Here is a 19,795-nt window from a genome sequence, read left to right on the forward strand (position 1 = left end):
ATTGTCAAAATACTATATTTCACTACCTGGTTTTTTGAATCCACCCTGCAAAAGAGGGTAAAAATTAAAAGAACGCTGAAAATCAGTGGTTTTATATCCACAATAATAACAGTACTTTCAAATATGTACAGAAACGTTATATTTCAAGAAAATTTTACCTAATTTTTGATTGTCAAGCTAGCCAGTGTTGATCGGATCAAAACAACACATTTTGTCCAGTCTAGAAGATGGGCCATAGTTTGCAAAGATCTAGAAAGCAACAAACAACAACATTCGCAGGCTAACTGTGCCCGTGACTAGAAGAATTTGGAAGCCAGAAAATTTTGCTCTCTCATCGTGGATGTGCTTTAGATACTTTACTGCATTTGGGGTGATGCAACTTTGGTGATGAATCATTCATAGTTTTCGTATAAAAACACCAGTTCAAAGTACGGTACACTGTAGTCCAGTCCAAACGAACGAACCATAATAACAATCGAACCCACCCGGTTACAAAGTGAAATTACTTTCAGTGGAATTGAAGTGCTATCTTTTTTGAGAACTATCAAAGCGTTACAGAGTGCTCAGTTATAAAGAACCATAAGGTATCGACGGCATAAAGTTATATCGAAATCAATAAAGAAATAATAATATATAATAATAAAGGTAAGTTTCTAAAAAAGTGCATTATGTAAAGCATCAGCCAGTGAAAAGACATTTGGTGAAGGAGCAGGCACGATTTATCATAAAATTTATGATGCCTGAAAAAGACCAAAAAAGCTAAACTAAAACCAGTTTCTCTACGTCCCGCAACCAGTTTTTGCATCCCCCGAGAACAAAGGAACAGCGATGAGTGCTTTGATTTCTTTGAAAATTACCATAGAAAACGATGCGAACTATCTTCTCTTCGGCGACCGAATTTGTCGCAACTTGGAAGAGCTGGCCGCCTTTTGTTCCGCCCGTTACCAGGATTTGCAGAAAGCTATAGAAGGCTTGCGCTATTATTGGATTGGTAAGTAGAAAGGTTTTATTCGTAGAACGAATTAATTTTTAAGTACAACGATACATTTTCTGCAAACACCTTTTGCGCTAGTGTGAACCACTGGACGGGGGAGGGTTGTAAATTTACGACGCAATTTGGTGGCTTAGCAACAAATATGTTCGCTGGAAGTGCATCAAAATGGATGCCGTTTTAGCCGGAAAATGCACATAACACACACACATAGACATTGGGATTGAACACTAATAAAACGTAGAGGCGCTGTATGCACATTCAAGTCGGGTGAAAAATCTGGAAATAGCAGTAGGGGGGGCTACGTTTGTGCGAATGCAAAAGAGCATATCGTTGACCTTGGATTACGCTTTCCCTTGCTCACTGTTTAATGTCAAACCATCCTTCTGCTCATCCCGTCACCCACTACCCACAGATGACGATGGGGACGAGATCCGTATTACCACGGACGATGACTACGGCAGCTTTTTGCAGGCGATGGCCAACGCCAAGGCCCGTCTTTACGTCGTAGGCAAGAAGGCGGCACCGTTGGTGTCGACGAGCATCGACAAGGAAGAGCAACCCGTCGTGCAGTGTGAGGCCGATGGTGCGCCAATGCAGAACGCAGCCACTGGTGTGATGGCCGGGAAGGATCTTCCCTTGCACCCGCACGTCGTCTGCGACGTGTGCGACGGTGATATCATCGGCCATCGCTACAAGTGTTTGACGTGCCACGATTTCGACATCTGCATGAACTGCGAGGCCAAGTTCCGCCACAAGGACCATCTGATGATGCGTATTCCGCGGTCGGAAATGTTGTGCCGTTCGCAGACAACGGTGTCGCGAATGTTCGAAAAGCTGCGCCTGTACGGGACTCGCATCACGGCCAACTCGTCACAGGATCTGGATGAAGTAACACGCGTGCCGAGCAACAAAACTGCTGCGTCCGTCGCAACGAAGCGCGAAACTACGCGAACAGCACAGCGCAGTAGCAAGCATCATGGGTAAGTTGTGCCAGGAAAAGGAGTAGTAGTATGTGTACATTATTAAGCTTTATCCCTGTTGCCGTGGTTACCGAGCTACACAGCAACTCTCTGAGTAAATTTGTTTCAATAAGGGTGTCGCCCGGCCTCCGTCGTGCACACCCCAGCGGCGAAAGTGACTGGTCCTGGCGATGCCTTCGGCTTCCGTGCGGCAAATATATGCCCGCTGCCTTCCCGTGCTGTCGAAGCGGATGGACGAAGCGGACCCGCCGACCAAGGTCTTGCACCAAGTGCCTCCCTCCCGCAGCGTCTTCACCGACAGAGATTCGCGCCTCACGGCTGCCTTCCAGCTAGTTGCCCCAAGCTTGCGGGGGCCTATGCGGACGGAAGGGGAATCCTGCCAATGTCGAACACCTTGGTCAGTTGACACGAGGGAACGAGCCCGGGTAGTAAAGGAGAGGATGGTGACCACGCCTTCTCGCCAAGTAGTGTCCAGTCAAGATTGCCTTGGGTACGGTCTCGAAGGGAGTACAGGGCTTGTGTGGAACGGATCTAAATACTTTCGGAATAATCGGAAGTAATAATCTCTTGCACAAAATTTCTCCTTTTGCTACTCGGGCTCGTTCCCTCGTGTCAACTGACCAAGGTGTTCGACATTGGCAGGATTCCCCTTCGCGGCTGGTCGGTGCACGACGGAGGCCGGGCGACAAAGGGGTTAAGGGAAAGAAGTTTCGATTTATTTTATGGGAAGTCAATTAACAATGCTGGTGAAAAGGCTATTAAGTGGTGATTTTGAATGAATTCGTTTGCTAGGTTATTTCTTGCTTAATCATCGTAATTTTTAACTAAAGACACACATCTTACTAGACGATCCACTAATTACTAATTGCAGTTTGCAATTGGATTAGACCCACTCAATGCAGTTTAAAATGCAGAGCAGTGACAGTGTTACGTGTCTGGGGCACACGGTCCATACGAGACTTGAACCCATGATAGGCATGTTGTTAGGTCGTGCGACTACTGTGCCACGGAGCCAAGGGATAACTGTAGAGATTCAATTGTTTATATGTTATCTTCTTTTTCTGCTTCCCAGCGAGGATCGTCGATGCGGCGAAACATCCAAACCGCCTCGTTACAGTAAGTCCAGCGGTGAGCGCAAACAAACTGTTGCTGACGTGCCAATGGCAGCCGAACGCGTGCCTAAGGAAGAGAAAGATAAACCATCGCAACGGTCAGTGTCGGATTTTAACCGACGCTGCAAACATATGGTACACATGTATATGAATTCGATGCAAGCGTTGGATCCTACGGCGACATTCCCCGCTCCCGCAGCCGGCTCCGATCACGTCGCCATGGCGAATGCTGCAGCCGCAGCCGCAGCAGCTGCCGCAGCGAAAGCTAGTGCTGCAGCTAACACTGCCCTGAATGTTACATCCAATTTACCATCTAAAGGTAACGGTGCAATGCCATCCTCAACAAACGTCTGGGCACCCTTTTCGGACGAATGTATTGAGAGATTTACCGACACCAGGATGCCACAGAAAGGTTCTAAAAAGCATGCAAACAAGACACCAACTGCGCAACCACAGTCAGAGCAGCAACCGGGAGTTTCGCTGCCGTTTTTACCGTTCGTAAATCTTGCCTGGCCAACGCAGGAGAAATTATTGTTCGCAAGCGAGAATGTATCCAAGCTGCTGGACCCGCTCGGATTATGTTTCGAGATACGCCACAAGACAGCGGCGTCTCCTTCGTCATCCTCCCCCGGAGATGCGAACGCACACAAAACGGATGATTGCACTCCGTCCACATCGGCTGCTAACTTGGCAGCCGCATCAGGTCCGACAATGCCGAAGGAAGAGACGCGTGCGCCCGAGGAGAAGCAAAACAAAGCGACCGAAACACATGAATCGCAGAATGTGGAGTCAACGACCGTTTCGGATACAGCACAAAACCAAGCAAAACCATTGGCCAAATGTGGTGAAGTGGTGGAGTCAAAGTACAACCATGAAGTCGTCGGCACAAAGGAAACAAAATCATCCGATGAGCAAGGACGCACTAAAGCAAAGGTGCCAGGAGCGGGCACATCGCTTGAAACCGATGCAGCAGTTGCGGAAGATGCGGAGGCAGAGGAAATCGAAATGGACGGTGAAAACGATTCCCAAACGTCCATATCGTCTGCTTCGTTGCTTACCGATGACGACCAGGACCTGATCGATGTGGCAGAAGATGTGGCAAAATCGGCCTCGCCGTCCAAGCCACCATTGGCGACCGAAAAGACCTGGACCCTGGTTGACATCCCACATGACGAGGACGAGGAAAAGCAGGCCAATGCGCCACTGGACGCTATTGCCAGACTGATCGAGCACGATAGTTCGTCAATCTCTTCTTTGGCATCGCTGGAGTTCACGAAACCGAAGCTACCTCCAAAGGAGAAGAAAATCAACAAGGCGACATCGAAAGATAAGCAGAAGGAACATAAGACGAAGGAAGCATTCTCGCCAAAGCCAGATGGTAGTGGTGTTGCTGGTGGACTGGATTATGAGAATTATAGCAAAATCCTGGCTGATCATTTGGAAGTTTCGACGTCTGCTGGTAAGGAGAAAAAGGCATCCACTCCGCCAAACTCAGGGCCGTGCTCTTCGTCGTCGACGTCGTCGTCGTCGTCGTCGTCGTCATCGGGCGATTCGATGGCTGGAAATCCAAGTAAGAGCACTCGTAGACTAAGCGACTCAGCGCAGCGTATGGATTGTACGGTATATAGCCACCGCCCGCATGTCAACCATGCCATCCATACGATGATGACGATGGGCTTCAGCAACCATAACGGTTGGCTGACCCAGCTGCTCGAATCTTTGAACGGTGACATCCCGAAAGCACTCGATATGTTGCTTCAGCACCGCCACTAAACAACGGCGAGAGCTACTAAACCTTGATCGTTCGCCTTATATACTACTCTTGAATTATATTTCAACTTGTCGCAGATGCACGCGACCCACCACATTTACCATGATGTATAACCAATTTTAGCTTGATAGGTATTGGGTGTATTGGACACAAACCCTTCATCAGAATTTGTAAGCCTAAAAATGGTAGAAGTAGCTCTCAAAGCTGCTTCAAAGAAGTAAAAATAATTGTCAATTCGAGGTGATCCGGCACATTTTTTCGGCGGGTAGAACGAATACGGGAAAATTGCCCGTAACATCATTGATTTGTTGCACTCCAGTATTAATTGCCGAAGGGAATTTATAATAGTATCGTGCGCAATTGAACGCAAACGTAAAAAAAAAACAACATAAAAATAACCCAACAACACAGGACAGAGGATTGGATGGTTTAACGAGCTAAATCAATATATTTACACCTTAGAAGCATACATATATAAAATGTTTATAGATGCCCACTACCCCCCCCTGTATGGATGTATTAACTCACTGACCCCCCTCCCCCTCTCATCCCTTACGTACGATGCGTGGGCGGTGAGATTATATGTATGGTTATGGTTATGGAAAAATAAAATGTATCTCGGCGAATGCCGAATCAGCAACAACTGAACGCATTGTTTATTATACACATCCGCCATTTATCCACTCCGCCCCCCCCCTCCTACATCTAATAAAATCAAACACCCAAAAACACATTCGTTCGGTTTCATCGTACTTCTTTTTTTTGTTTTTATTTTGCTGCTTTTTTGTTGCACTATATTTGTTCTTTGTGTTTGCTTCTCTTTTATCGTTACTTTTGCCCTTCTTTTCATGTTCTCACGCACTAACGCATACATACACATACGCGCTCGCTTTATTTTGTGTTTGTTTTGTTTTTTATTCTATGTTGCATTCCGCCAAACTGCACAACTGCTTTTTTTTCTTTTCCCCCTCATTTCCTCTCTTCTTGTACGTGTGACGGGTTTTCACGGTGTTTTTGTATGTATGTTTGTGTTAAACATCGTCACACACAGTGCAATTCTACTTCCACCCTTTACCGGAGAAAGAGCAAGAAGAAGAAAAAAACACATTCACGCACGCACGCAATAACTTTGCTTAATAATTATTAAAACGAAGAAGTAGAAAGGAAAAGAAACCCACCACTACTGTTTTGTCCCCTACACTGTTTTGAAAGGACATTCTCCAGCTTCACCATTCAATGTAAACTCACGCGCGTACACACACACACACACACACACACACACACACACACACACACACACACACACACACACACACACACACACAAACATACACACATTCATACTCTATCATCGCTCGTATATAAACCGCAAACACGCAAACGAAAAAAGGTGTAAGTTGTTCAGTGCACGATCCTGTGATGACCCCCGCCGGGGAGAGGGGGTGGGGAGGGGTGCACTATCGCTAAGCAGCTTACAATCTACGAAATGGGAGATGCGCGGCGCCCCAACACTACTACTATTAACTGTCTGTTACAACTAGTACCGCTCGTGCTGCAGGACATCAGCACACTTCCGCTTTATGTGTATGTTGTTGTGTTGTGTGTGTTTTGCTTTCAATCCTTTCGATAAATTAGTGCTTGAATAGCGCAAAATGGACATCAGATAGATCCTCTCTCTCTTTTTCTCTCTGTCGGTTAAAACACATTTACACAAACGCATAAGAAGAAGGGGAAGCGTGTTCTCCTCCTCACGTACGTGGTTCGATGATTTGTGGTTGTTGTCGATATTACAATATTAGTCGCGCGCTTTTTAAATGTCAACCTCCTCTGGGGATGTGAAATAAATGTGTTCAATGCCATTTGATGCCAAATAACACGCATGATTAGTTGTTGCGTTCCGAATTTACAATTGCGACAATTTCACCCTCGTAGCGTGAAGGTTGGATGAAAGGTTAAGAGAAAAAAAAACAAGATAATATACAATTTGCATACTTCACGCTCTGCTTTTGCTTTCATCTGATCTGCACGCGCCGAATTCCACACTTACATACTAGCTGCACTTGGTGGTGGTGGTTTTTTCTCGTGGTGTTTTCACACCGCGACCGATTGTTTGTGTTGCATTAAACTACACTGCTCATGTGTGTGTGTGTGATTACACTGTGTACACAACATGACCCTTGAAACACCCGCTCCTGTCACCTGCCGATGCTTTAAATGGTTAGCTACCAGTGCTTTGAAATGCAAAATACTCTCCCTATTTCTATGTGTGACCTGCTAAGCATAGGTTTATGATAAGGGTCAAACCTATTTTCAAAAATGGGTCTCCATTGGACAGGGAAGAAACGCAAAAATCCATTGCCGTTATATACCACACGAGTAATGACTACACAAAAATGCACACACACATACACACAAACACAAATCCACACAGTCTTGTTTGTAATGTTCCCCACAGAAAAAAAAGAACAACAAAGCTTGTACTCGGGGGGGTAGAAGGGTGCTTCAGGCATCTCTTCAACATTGTAGATTGTTTACATTCTACCGCGTTTTATTTACAAACCGTTCCCTCCCTTATTGTTGATACGAACGTAAACGCTTCTGGTATTAGTGGTAATTGGTGCGAACCATTGAGCTCAAACAAAACCTTGGCAAGCGATCCGCATGTACCATTAGGCAAATTTTACAATCCAATTGTGAAACTAATAAATTAATTTGTAAACCAATAAGCCGAAAAGTTATTGTCCTCGTGTGGAGTGTGTTTGAAATGATGCAAGATGAAAAAAAAGACTCTCAAAATTGCTCAACAGACAGCGTCCGCGAGCAGTTCGGGATTGTTGCAAGAAAAGCAAAACAAAAACACGAAGTAAGAAATTCTTCTGGCCGGCAAATGTTAATGCATTTGAAATGTGTAGGGGAAAGTGTAAAAATATTTTAAAACATACAAAATATTACTCGTTTTAGTTGGGGGTTAATAGCCCCAGCCCCACTCCCTAACAAAGGCCGATAATACGCGTTTTTCACGTGCAAACCAAACCGCTCACAAATGTTTATCATTCATTTTTTATATCAGCCATACCATAGTGCAGTGTCGTGTGTGTGTGTGTGTGTGTGTGTGTGTGTGTGTGTGTGTGTGTGGGGGGGAGGGGGGGGAAAAGAAGAGAAGAAGCAGCTGCTCGTCGTCTACTTTCAACACTTCCTACTGACCTGCAACTACAGCAAAACACAGCAGATTCTCCTCCTTGGGTACTACTGTCGGTACATTTTTCAACCAAAGATGCATTATCCTTTGTACATACACATACTACCACCATGCAGTGTGGAGTGCACTAATCCCCTCACCACTACGCATTCATCAATTATCATCAACTCAATACCATACTCGCGCACATCATACACGCTTACATACTACAGTTTAGCACACGCACACACACAAACAGACACACACAAACACGAACACACGAGCGCACACGCACACACTGTTTGTGGTTTAAAAGTAAGATCCTTTCAGGCGTTCAATGGGTGTAGGGTGGTGCTGCTGTGTTGCAGGCGCAAAATTCCAATTTACTTCCAAAACGACCGAGCAGAACAGAACAAAAAAAAAGGAAAAGAAAGAAAAATCTTAAATTCTATGCGCACACCTGCTGTTTATCCTCCTCTCTTCTCACATGGGTTTAGTGTTGTTGTACGCTTATCGATTCTATCATCATCATCATCATCATCAGCGTAAGCCGTCCTGTCCTGTTAATGTCCTTAGAGATCGCGCTTTCCTAATTCAAGGCCTACTTTTGTCACTAGTGCACACACTTATTATTTGCGATATCGCCCGTCCCCCTCCTTTTCTCGTGCATTTCTCGATGATATTCCCTTATAACGAGAGGTTACCTACGGCATCACTTTGCTTGGTGAAACACAGGTGTGTGGTTGTTGTTTTTTCACGATCAATTGAGAATTGCAAGAGAGAAAGAGAGAGAGAGAGAGAGAGAGAGAGAGATATCCCTGCAGTAGTTGCTTAGCCATTGCAAGATGGAAAATAAGAAGGATGGGTGGATGAAGGAGGGAAGTCGGGGGGACAGACAGCGAAATCGCGGCGGTACCTTTTCTCCCTGTACATTTTGCAGCGCCGTCATCTGTCTATTCGTCCTGCATATCCTCCGGCATTTCGTGCGGATTCATCATGCCCGGAACCGTCATCAGCATGCGTCGTTTTTCTTCCTGTATTTTTTTCAGCTCGTTCTCCCGCTCCTCCAGGTACAAGTCGGAATCGTCTTCACCGGTCACTTCCTACAAAAGCGCGAAAGTTAATAACTCGCCCGTTCGACCTTTTTGTTCCCAATCTACTTACCTTAATCTGGATCAGGAAATCTCGTAAATGCTCCTTAAATGCGTGTACATCCTGGTCAAGGTTAAACAGGCCGGTGACGAATATCTTGATCTGATTGCCGGTCAGGTGGCTGAAAGCGGACTTGAGCAGCATCGCCACATACTCCTGAATGTTTAGCACGTTATCGTCCGAGGGTCCGAGCTTGACCGTAATGCGACCGGCTTCCACCAATGAAAACATGTACGCCAGGATCGTGGCATGGTTTTGCAAGCTTGCCGTATGCGACGTATCCGTTACAACGGAGAAAATCTGCATCAGGATATCCGTGTAGTAAGTTTGATAGAAGCTTTGCGCGGCTTGCGGGTGCTGTTCGAGATTTTGCAGCATCTACAATGGGAAAGCAATGGAACAGTAGCGTTACCAGAAGAGCATACGAGACGCGTACGATTAAACCGGAGCGGGATTTTATTTTTTTTCCAGCTGCCAGCACCACCTACCTGCATAAGTATGTTTAAGCCAGTGTCGGCCACGTTTCGCATCGTATGCTTGAACGCCCACACGATGGAATCAAACACGAGCTTGAACTGTTCGGGCGGAATGCTCAAGAACGCTTTGAAGCAGTACATGTTGACCGCTTGAAGCAGCTCGTAGAAGTTCGTGCGATGCTGTGGGTAGTCTTCAAAGTTTTTGTTGATCATGTCCAGCGTGCAGTCGAACAGCGCGTCAAAGATTTTTGGTATCTCTGGCGTGATCACAGCCTGCAGCCGGTTCACAATCGATGCCATCGTGCTCAGCACAAGCGGTTCTCGTGCATTGGGGACCTTCGTGCGCTGCACAAGATACAGAAAGGTACAGATTACAGAATGGATGCCCCATCATCATAAGCATGCACCGTACGCAAAACCGCTAAGTCCAATATGCTTACCTGATAATCGAACAGCACTGCCTCGAGCAGGGGCGGAATGAAATTTTCCATCACCATCTTCGGATCGTTCGACTTCCATACCCACTCCGAGATGAGCGTCAGCGTTTCCTTCTTCACGACGTGCATCGCCTTTATCAGCGGCTGGTTGTTGATCGACAGTCCGTTCAGCGAAATTGCTTGCGTAATGTTTTCCGACATTATCTTGTACACGTTCAGCATATCGAGATAGATGCGCCCAAGCTGCGAAACGTACGAATGGCCCAGAGCTTTACAAGCACGTACATTCGTTTTAAGTATGCTGCCGAGCTGCTTCACTGCGCCCATGTCCTTCAATATGTCCACGTTCTTGGTCGCTTGTGAGATGATATCGTCCCAAACCTGTTGAAAAGGCAAGGAATTGTCACGTTTAATGAAAGGGATGTTTGATTTGTCGATCAAGAGACAGCGATTGGATTGTCTAGCTTACCTGATTCGGCAGCATCATATACTTTTCGATCAGAATATCTTGCTGCACCTGGTCGGCCTGAGCAGAGATCATGTAACCGACCGCTTCATAAAACGTATGAACCTGCGAACGAAACCAAACATCACATCAATACGAACTCACACACAAAACCAACCTATACTATTATATCCTTTGCTCGATTTTCCTCCTACCTGTTGAGGCTGTAGATCGCAAATGATGCTACTCATCGTTGCCAGAATTTCCTCGATGAAGGTGCAGGATTCGTTTGGTTGTAGCTGGACAAAGTGCCGGCGGCATTTGAGCGCTATCTTGATGAAAGTATCACAGGCCATGTCCTGTACACCGTCGTGCGTTTCATGCATAAACTCGAACAGCTTGTTCACGACCGTCTTGAGGAACTTCCAGTGAGCCCGCAAAAAGCGTGGATACTGTCCGACCACGTACATTATGTTGGACGCAATGATAGCCTTGTTGTCTTTGCCTGCCAACGAAAAACAAAATGAAATCGAACGTTAAAGTCACATACACGCTCTTTCTAATACAAACACACTTTTCGAAATGTACCTTTTTTGTGCTCGCACAGCCCCAGCAACTCCTTGATGACCGTCACGAGGAAGCGTTTCTCGTCCTCCTCGAAGAACGCGCCGGAGATGGAACCGATCGCCCAGCAGAGCGTGTTTAGGTTCTTCCACGAAAACTCGCTACCGTTCACCTGGTTGTTTAGCTTGTCCGTCATGATGCGCTCCGTGTCGGCATAGTCGAGATGCGTCAGGTAGACAAGTGTTTCGCGCATATTCTTGTACAGATTAATACTATTTGTGTCCTTCATGAACTCGCGTACGACCTCGCCGTTCTCGTTCTCCACCACCAACACCTCCTCCGGTTTGGCCATGCGTGAAATCATGATGTAACGCACCTTCGACAGGATCTTGTGGTAGAAGGTGCGCCGCTGGCTGGAGGTGTGCGCCTCTTTGTACAGTTCGCCGGTCAGGCTGTTCCAGTACTCTAAGCAGATCTTGAAGATTTCCACATCCTCGACCTCGGAAATCATTACCAGATAGTCGAGCGCCTTCAGCACCACCTCCATTGTGTCCCGCTTCTCCACCAGAGTCGCGTGCACCCGCAAAAAGGTGCACAGGAACATGGCCAGGTTCTGCACGAAGCACTGCTCGTCGTCCGACCCGTTCATGTAGATCTGGTTCATGTTCGTGTTCGGCGGTATCATCGTGTCAAACTGCTCCATCGTCTGCTTGAATAAGGCAATGAACACGTGATCGTAGTTTGGCAGCTGCAGGCCCGCAATCTCCGACAGGCACATGATCGTGATGTTGCGAAACATCGGTATCGTCAGAAAGCGACAGACCAGCATGTCGATAAGCTTCGTCTCAAAGATGTAGCCGAGCGGGATCCAGTTGAGAAACTTTAGCAGCGTCTGCAGCGTCGCCGAGATTAGTGGCGCGTTCAGGGAATTCTCCAGCACAAACTGGCACAGCGTGAAGACCTGCGCAAACTCCGAGCACATGGTGTCCTTCAGATGTTTTGCCTTCGTTTGCGTGATCTGGCCCGAGCAAAAGTCAAACACCTCTTCGCTGAGCAGCTTCAGGATGATCATGTTGTTCTGGCACAGCGTCTCGTTGGTCTTGGACGCGCCGACAATGTCGCTGATGAACGTTTCCCAGTTGTTTGGCCACTCGCGCTTCAGTATCTGCACCAGGATGATGTTTAGCTTGTTCAGGTAAACCTTGTTCGCTTCCATCATTGCCGGATCCTGTGACGTCTTGATGATCAGTCCCACCACATACTTCTTGATGCCTTCGCACTGGTTGCGGGGCAGAATTTTCCAGCGCGTCTTGATCACTTCCTCCAGGATCTGCAGTGCGTAGAATTTCGTCTGCTGGTTCTGTGAAAACTCCAGTATGCTGTCAACGCGCGTCCACGCATCCGGGTGCTCCTTTAGTGTCGTCAGTACCGTCTGAGCGAGGCGCAGCTGTTCGCCGGTGCTATTGTACAAGCATGAGACGATGTTGTCCAGCAGGTCAATGTCAAGCTTTTTCGAAAAGTCCAACAATTGGTTCGCCTCGTCGAGGCGTATCATTGGAATAGCCATCGTTCCCGCCGTGCACTCGATTCGCTTGACTGTAGAGTTGAGACAATCCAACTGGACACTTTTATTGATGCAATTGCGTCGTTCTCACAATAATCTTTCACACTCTCTCACCACAAACAGTCCGCTTTAATATTCAACGCATTCACACACATGCACGCTTCTATCCACACGCTGTTGTGTATATACAATACCACACACCTCGAGGATTTGTTCAAAGTAAGCGTTGGGCGAGCTTATTTTTTCCAACTTTTCGTCTACGATAACGTCGGTTATGTTGACGGCAAAAAAAGGTTTAAACAATTTCAGCAAATTTTTCCTTTAAAAATGCGCTTCTTGCACACTCTCGTTCACTCGTTCCTTACACGCTTACTGTGCTGCTGGTCCCTTGAAAAAACAGTCCTTCCGACACTACAACAGTGGATACAGAGTTTGTAAGAAAGAGAGAAAGAAAGATAAAATATGTTGTTAATAAACGGGTACCGATTGGGGAGTAAGGGATGATTAACTAATTTATCAATACCGCTCTCTAGCTATTCTAAACAGTAAAAGAGTAATATTCTCTAACACAAGTACACCACACATTCCGCTCTACCGCACTGCTCTCTCTCTCTCTCTCTCTCTCTCTCTCATCTCACTCCCATGCTCACTTTCGCACTCACACATTCTCAAATCAGTCGAGATTGTTGATTTGCTTGACGTCGTCCTTGGTTACGCATTCATCCTTCCGCATTCACCCTCGTTCAGTCGAGGAGACGATCATTCTACAGTTCCGCTGCAGGGTGACGACAGTGGGGGGATGGTGGTGTTGGTAATGGTGGTGGAGGTTGGTTCGTTGTTCGTTGAAAGGATGCACTGATTTGGGTATTGTCCGTCTAATAGAGACAGAGCAGGATAATTATTTGTGTCGTCCCCAACCGTTACAATCTTGAAAGAGCATACCCTCTTCGGAGCATAGTCACATGCAACGAAAAACAAATAAGCGTACAAGCTGCTGTCAAACAATTTACTCACCAGCAGCGTGACGTTAAACACATTTAGCCCTTCCGCCTGCCGTGGGGAGTTATGTTTAACAAATTTAAACTTAATTTCACACAAATCTTTAGTCCAAAATGTATATATTTATACTATCATCTTGACACTCCTACTGATTCGTTGGTAATGTTTAGCTTTCGTTGCAAAACAAACAAACCTTGCATTTGACAAAGGAAGCAAAATGATAACAAAAATACTAAGGAGCAGTAAATATCAAGGAATATGTGTGTTAGGTAGGGATGATTTGAACTCACTCTAGTTGCCTTATCAGTAAATTGCGTGGTTTACGCACCCCTGCAGTGGTTGTTATTATCCTTGCGATTGGGGCTTATTAAATAAGATCTCTCTCTCTCTCTTTTGCACCGTTACCCAGGTAAGTAAAACATAGAAGATGTTGATCATCAGTCTTGTTCTCTCTTTTGAAGATCGATGGGGCGCTGTTCGAAGCGGAGCTATTTTCCTACACAATCGATGTGTTTTTTTTTTTAATCTTAATTAACGAAAGAATAGACAGACTAGCTTTTAACGTCGAAACTTATACCTACTCGTACGAATAGGACACACACCGCACAGAGTTATGGGAGATTCGAGGTCTCTCTGTTTTCAAATCTCCTCCACGTATACTCGTCGCCGACGTCGGTTTACAGCAAACATTCGCACAATCTCACTCAAACATACCAACCATTATTACTACACAGCAAAACTTGCATACTTCTCACACGCGCACACATTCATGGGTGCTGCAGATGCGTGCCACACTCAACACACTCGTTCACACGGTTTCCCGAGATGCAATAGACTTCGAAAGGAAAATAAAAAGAAAGGATATTGAAGGCGTAAAGCATAAGTTTAAGGAAGGCACGAAGAATGTTCTATCATGCTCTTGGCCCAGAAGCACACCTTAGGACAAGGAACGGAACGGATGGCACACCGCCGATTACACTGGTTGTTCCGGTGGGTGCAATATCTCTTCACCAGTTCAGGTAAAATGGTGAACGGGAGAACGAGCGGTAACACAACACGTCCTCACACACGCCCCCGATGATTGGTGATGATTTTGCGTGGTCCGGCAACGTATAATCGTCAGAGTGTATCTTTCTTCGCGCCTTTCCTTTCCGCTCGTTTGTCTGTTGTTCTCCCGGTTAACTCGATAGCACATTCACATTCATCAATCCTAAAATGAAAACAAAAAACAAAATAGAAATTTTGCAACTTTCAAGATGTGTAAAAAATAATGGGCAAAAAATACGTCGGAAAGGATGCTGTGGAAAAGAAAAAAAGAACCAGTTCGTTGGAGAGTTTACTGTGCTACCATTTCAACAATGGTACATTGAGATGGGGAAAGTTCGAGGAACAGGTCCATGTGCAAGTACCTAATTTTAAACTGGAGGCTAAAGACACGCACCGGAAAGTAACAAATTGGTGGTTAGCACGAAATTCTTGAAAGAAAAGCAATTCAACAAGTACTGTGGAAGGTAAATGGCATTCCTTGCGCCTTAAGGGAAAAATAAATAATCAACTTGTTATAGTCGCTGTCGCTCATTTTCCTTCATTCGTCGTAAAATTTAGAAAACGTATGTACCATGACATAAGAGAGATGTAGTTTTGTTCCATGTGTGATTATTATGTATAATAAAAAGGACGAAATAATCATACTAGAAAGGGGATTTACTGGTTTTTGTGTTAATATGGATGAATTAAATAGGCAGCTTTAACCAGTCTACATGTGTAGTACGCAATATACATTTTATCTTTTCTAAACAGTTTAAAAACTAAACTAACGAAATATTAAGTGAACTAAACCGCAACACACATCATACAATGTAAAATGTGTACTTTTTCATCGACACTTCTACTGTGGGATCTTTTTGAAAGATACTAGTATTTATTAGACTGTATTTCAACTCTTGTTTGATATTACTATTGTACAGTTATCGTCTATAATTAGCAGCTACTAAGTACATGTACATGGAGCTACTGTTTTTTGTTCTTTTGCTTCTCCATTTCCACCCACATACACCTTCACCCATGGGTTCGAGTCGGTGGGGTCAGGTAGCGTGTCATAGTGAGTCCGATTCATGCGTGACGCTATCAAAACCTCTCTGCTTTCTTGCATTACCATCTAAGGGGATGTTGTTTAGCCGACAGTAATCGACATTTATGTTGTCCACCTCAATGGCTTCGCTTGAAACTGGCTGACGTCAGTAGAACATGCTGAACTTTAACACCACCATGGCTTTCACTCTACCGTGCTACAGCTATCAATGTCAGAGAGTGAAGCATCATTATTGTGTAAAAAATATTCTTATAAAAAGAATAAAGTAACAATTCTTCGCTCATTCGGCTCATTCGCGATGTGCTTTAAACATTACATCATGACCCTATATAAACTGAAATGAAACGATTTAATATGTAAACAGAGATTAAACCGAGCACGCTGGGCAGCTACAATGAAGCCTTTTGCTGCGGCGTCATTAGCAATCTCCGAAAGAACTGACTTGACAGGCTTAATCGTCTTTGTAGAGCTGTTCAAGTATAATTATGGTTTCGACATGGTGACGACGAGCTACGATTGCATTATTATGCAGAATTTGTATCATTATTAGGTTCACACATCTATGGCAAGTAGCAAAGCATTTTAACAATCATGTGCAAATGCTTTTCAATCCTTTTCATCCTTTTTCTCGCTACAGAAGTTTTATATTATGCTCTTAAAGGGGAACAAACACCAAACTAAGGTTATTTTCCTCTGTGTTGCATCTGAAAAAAAATTACCGGATATGACAGTATTTAAATAGAAATCAACAAGAAAAACAGTTCAGACCTAACGCTGGTTAGCTACAAACAAATATATCCAGACAAACTGTAGTGAGCCAAAAAACAACGCAACTTGAGCATCTAAATTGTAGTCATGTATACAAAAAAAGAGTGATGGAAGCAAAAACCAGCAGCGGCTTCGACCAAGCGAACCTACACTCTCGTCAAGAGTTGAAAGCAGCAAAGACGCACGGTAAGAGACGCGGGTTAAAACAGCTCATTTCCACACTCATCCTGTTTAGCCATCGGACCTCCTACTAACACCGTACGTACATCATTTCGTTGGAGGAGGAAGATGCGCGGCCCTTTTCCCGAACAGCATAATATATAAACGCCAGAGAGTTCCAACCAAAAATCCACGATGCGTTCGTCCCAAGAAGCGTAGGGCAATTTCCGCTGATCAATGTGTGTTGGTGAACGAATTTGTGCCGCCGCTAGCCAGCAAGAGCATACATGAACACACACACACACTCACGTGCACACACGAACACACATACATACATATCGAACGGAGGAGAGCAGCAGCAGCAGCAACAGCAACATAAAGCGCTAAAATTGCGCGCCTCAGCATTGTCTGACCCCGGTCGAAGCATGCCAGCAGAGACGCATACATGTACACAAAAATACAAGCGGGCACACAGTTCACCCATTCCATAGAGATATCGGGCCGAACGGTGAAACGGAACCTGACGCCACAAAACGATTAAAGCAAAGATTAGGCGCTGTTTGTTTGGGGTGCATTGAAATATTGTCGATGTTTCGATTGAATATTATGCTACGAACGACGCTCTTTTCATAGCATAGCATCTGAAAAAAAGCAATCGAGAAGAACATGTTTAACCCTTCTTTAAACGCTAGAGTAAAACGTTGTTATAGCATTCGGTGCCATTTAACGAGCTGCCTAGAAAAAACAGCCAGAGAGTAGAGGACGATACACTACACTCCACACCAATCTACGATTCTGGCATTTCATTTTGTACCACACCACACATACAAACTATACTCTATTTCCTCTTTTTATGCCATCCATACACACACACACACACACACACACACACACACACACACACACACACACACACACACACACACCACACACACACACACACCACACACACACACACACACACACACACACACACACACACACACACACACACACACACACACACGTTACAACAGCTGCAACAGCACCTAGCGCTTTTAACAGTGAACTATCTATTTTCTTCTTTTACATTCTCTTGCTACCATTATCCTGCTCTCTATTTTCCCCCTTGCTCGCTTTTCTTCATTTTCCCTACCCTTTTAGCGGGGTATCTCTTCATCCCATATCCCGGTGGTGGTTGCCCGCAATAGCGGAAGGTTGCGGTTCAAATGCTACCGAGTGACCACTATTGAATTGGAAAACTATTCACTATCGAACAAAAAACAATCCACCATAAATACACATACAAACATATAACCAGAAAAAGAATTCCCTTCGACACCACTAATTGCAATACATGATCAAAACATTAGCGAGGAACATTTGCATACATCGAGACAAACGGTGTACGGTGTAATAAAAAAAATGAACACAGCTATTTTACGCTACATCTCTCTTTCTTGCTCTCACTTCTGTCACGCTTGCTCACTGTTTCCGTCGTTATTTTTTCGTCTCTCTTGTGCCACCTTTTAACGCATTTCGCGACAGCCATTTTAACGGAGAACACACACCACTTTCGTACAGCTTCCTGCGCTTCCGCATGTTTCGCACGATGAAATTACCTCATCGGTCTCTTCCGTTCTTTCGCTTTGTTTGTAAAGTTCTATCAGATATTCCGATCGCATACACTCACGCACACATACACAAACGTTCACAATGGTTCCCGGAAGAAGCAAAATGCTCAGCAAAACCGTAAGCCCACACAGAAGTAATTCCACCGCTTACTTCGACACGATCCCCACTGCAAGATAACGGGCCAGGATATTCTAGTTAATATCAAATCTAGAAGCAGCGACAGACTAGAATCGATTGCTGCAAGGGAGCGAGAGAAAAAAAACAAGCGCTATCCGCCACACTGCTGCTTTCACTTCTGCTCCATCTTCCTCCTTCCCTGCTCCCGACAACGTCACCCGTGTCGTCGTTGGTGTCGATTTCATCGTCCATCGTGATAAACCTAACCTACAAAATTTTCACAGCGGCCCATCGTCTTGCAGGACTGACGAGCCAGACATGGGGTACCGCATTACGTCCCACTGACAGTTCCGCCAAATTGTTGCCCTTCATGTAAGCGCGCACACATACGCACATGCACACTCAAACGTACGACCCGATCTACGCCAGGAGCCAATTTTACCACATGGAAAAAAGAAAACATTTTTCCTTCATCGACTGCGGTCCCTGCCATGACCATTGTTCACACAGGCTATGACGTGCTGCAAAATGTCGTGCGACTGGACCGCACGGGGGGGTGCAACTGGGTCTGGGAACGCAATTGCGACGCATCCGAAAAAAGTGTACCCTCCACCGACGCGCACCGTGGAAGTGACAGGGCGCACGGTAGGGGCGCGTGGGGTGTAATGTGGATGGAAATTTCCATTTGAGACCTGCGCTTGCCCCCCACTTAGGCAGTGTGGCTGGGGTGCTTTTCGTTCAGTTTTGGATGGAAATTGCCAAACGAAGCTGTTCGTGGACGACATTTGCTTCCATCATCCTCCTCCTCCTGCTGGACAAGACTTTTTCACATACTCGCTCACATGCACACACACAGGCGCGTACGCACACACACGCACACACAGAGGCACACTATAGAAGCAGGAACATTCCAAGCACACCTTATCGAATGAATCGCAGAACACTTTCAGAAAAAAAAGATGGGTTTCTGAATCAACCATCCAAAGATTAATCGAATAGCGGTAACTTGCGAAAGAAGAGTAAGTAGAAAATCGTGCGACCACATTTTTTCCGCTTCACCATTCCACATCTCCATTGTGTGTGTGGTAATCCCCGCAGCAAGAGCAAACCAGTCAATCATACCGCGGATTACCTACACGGAGCGATCAATCTTCCGACAAGAAACGGTGGCAAACACTTCCGACGTACTTTTTACCCATTAATTGATGCAAATTTTACAGAAATATTCTTACGCTTTTCAATTTTGTGACAAAGTCAACAAGAACGCATTCACTCACACATCGCAGCACCCAGTTCGCAGTCACACACGCAGCGCACTTTCTTGAAACTCTGTCGCTGAACTTGATGGAACTGTGAAGCAGAAGGTTGGTACG

General features: G+C 45.4%; 2 protein-coding genes across 12 annotated transcripts; one reads left to right on the forward strand and one right to left on the reverse strand.

The window, feature by feature from the left end:
- Positions 1-238: 238 nt before the first annotated feature.
- On the forward strand, positions 239-6,238 carry LOC121596640 (protein ref(2)P). The gene is made up of 4 exons (XM_041921751.1): positions 239-645; positions 797-991; positions 1,407-1,974; positions 3,047-6,238. The coding sequence occupies exons 2-4, from the start codon at positions 829-831 to the stop codon at positions 4,857-4,859; spliced, it is 2,544 nt and encodes an 847-aa protein (XP_041777685.1). The 5' UTR covers positions 239-645; positions 797-828; the 3' UTR covers positions 4,860-6,238.
- Positions 6,239-8,481: 2,243 nt separating this feature from the next.
- LOC121596638 (exportin-1) lies at positions 8,482-19,780 on the reverse strand. Of its 11 annotated transcripts, XM_041921743.1 has the most exons (12): positions 19,655-19,769; positions 14,609-14,882; positions 14,254-14,507; positions 13,963-14,168; positions 13,336-13,548; positions 11,134-13,084; positions 10,761-11,050; positions 10,570-10,671; positions 10,104-10,481; positions 9,676-10,008; positions 9,200-9,565; positions 8,482-9,138 (listed from the first exon to the last, which is right to left on the reverse strand). In XM_041921743.1, exons 6-12 carry the CDS (start codon positions 12,674-12,676, stop codon positions 8,989-8,991), a joined length of 3,162 nt encoding a protein of 1,053 aa, XP_041777677.1. In that variant the 5' UTR covers positions 12,677-13,084; positions 13,336-13,548; positions 13,963-14,168; positions 14,254-14,507; positions 14,609-14,882; positions 19,655-19,769; the 3' UTR covers positions 8,482-8,988. The 11 variants fall into 11 exon arrangements, with proteins under 11 accessions (XP_041777677.1, XP_041777682.1, XP_041777678.1 ...); XM_041921748.1 differs by lacking the exons at positions 13,336-13,548; positions 13,963-14,168 and having other exon boundaries at positions 8,482-8,750; positions 8,952-9,138; positions 19,655-19,770; XM_041921744.1 differs by lacking the exon at positions 13,963-14,168 and having other exon boundaries at positions 14,275-14,507.
- Positions 19,781-19,795: the final 15 nt, after the last annotated feature.

Source organism: Anopheles merus, chromosome 3R (genome assembly GCF_017562075.2).
Source record: "Anopheles merus strain MAF chromosome 3R, AmerM5.1, whole genome shotgun sequence".
In the NCBI taxonomy this organism is placed as follows: Eukaryota; Metazoa; Arthropoda; class Insecta; order Diptera; family Culicidae; genus Anopheles; species Anopheles merus.

Excerpts from the sequence above, each read along its gene's own strand:
- LOC121596640 (XM_041921751.1), top strand. The coding sequence starts at position 829 with ATGAGTGCTTTGATTTCTTTGAAAATTACCATAGAAAACGATGCGAAC. Across the intron at positions 992-1,406 it reads CTTGCGCTATTATTGGATTG|ATGACGATGGGGACGAGATC; the intron begins GTAAGTAGAAAG and ends CACTACCCACAG. Across the intron at positions 1,975-3,046 it reads CGCAGTAGCAAGCATCATGG|CGAGGATCGTCGATGCGGCG; the intron begins GTAAGTTGTGCC and ends TCTGCTTCCCAG.
- LOC121596638 (XM_041921749.1), bottom strand. The coding sequence starts at position 12,676 with ATGGCTATTCCAATGATACGCCTCGACGAGGCGAACCAATTGTTGGAC. Across the intron at positions 11,051-11,133 it reads GCTGTGCGAGCACAAAAAAG|GCAAAGACAACAAGGCTATC; the intron begins GTACATTTCGAA and ends TTTCGTTGGCAG. Across the intron at positions 9,566-9,675 it reads GCTTAAACATACTTATGCAG|ATGCTGCAAAATCTCGAACA; the intron begins GTAGGTGGTGCT and ends TTCCCATTGTAG.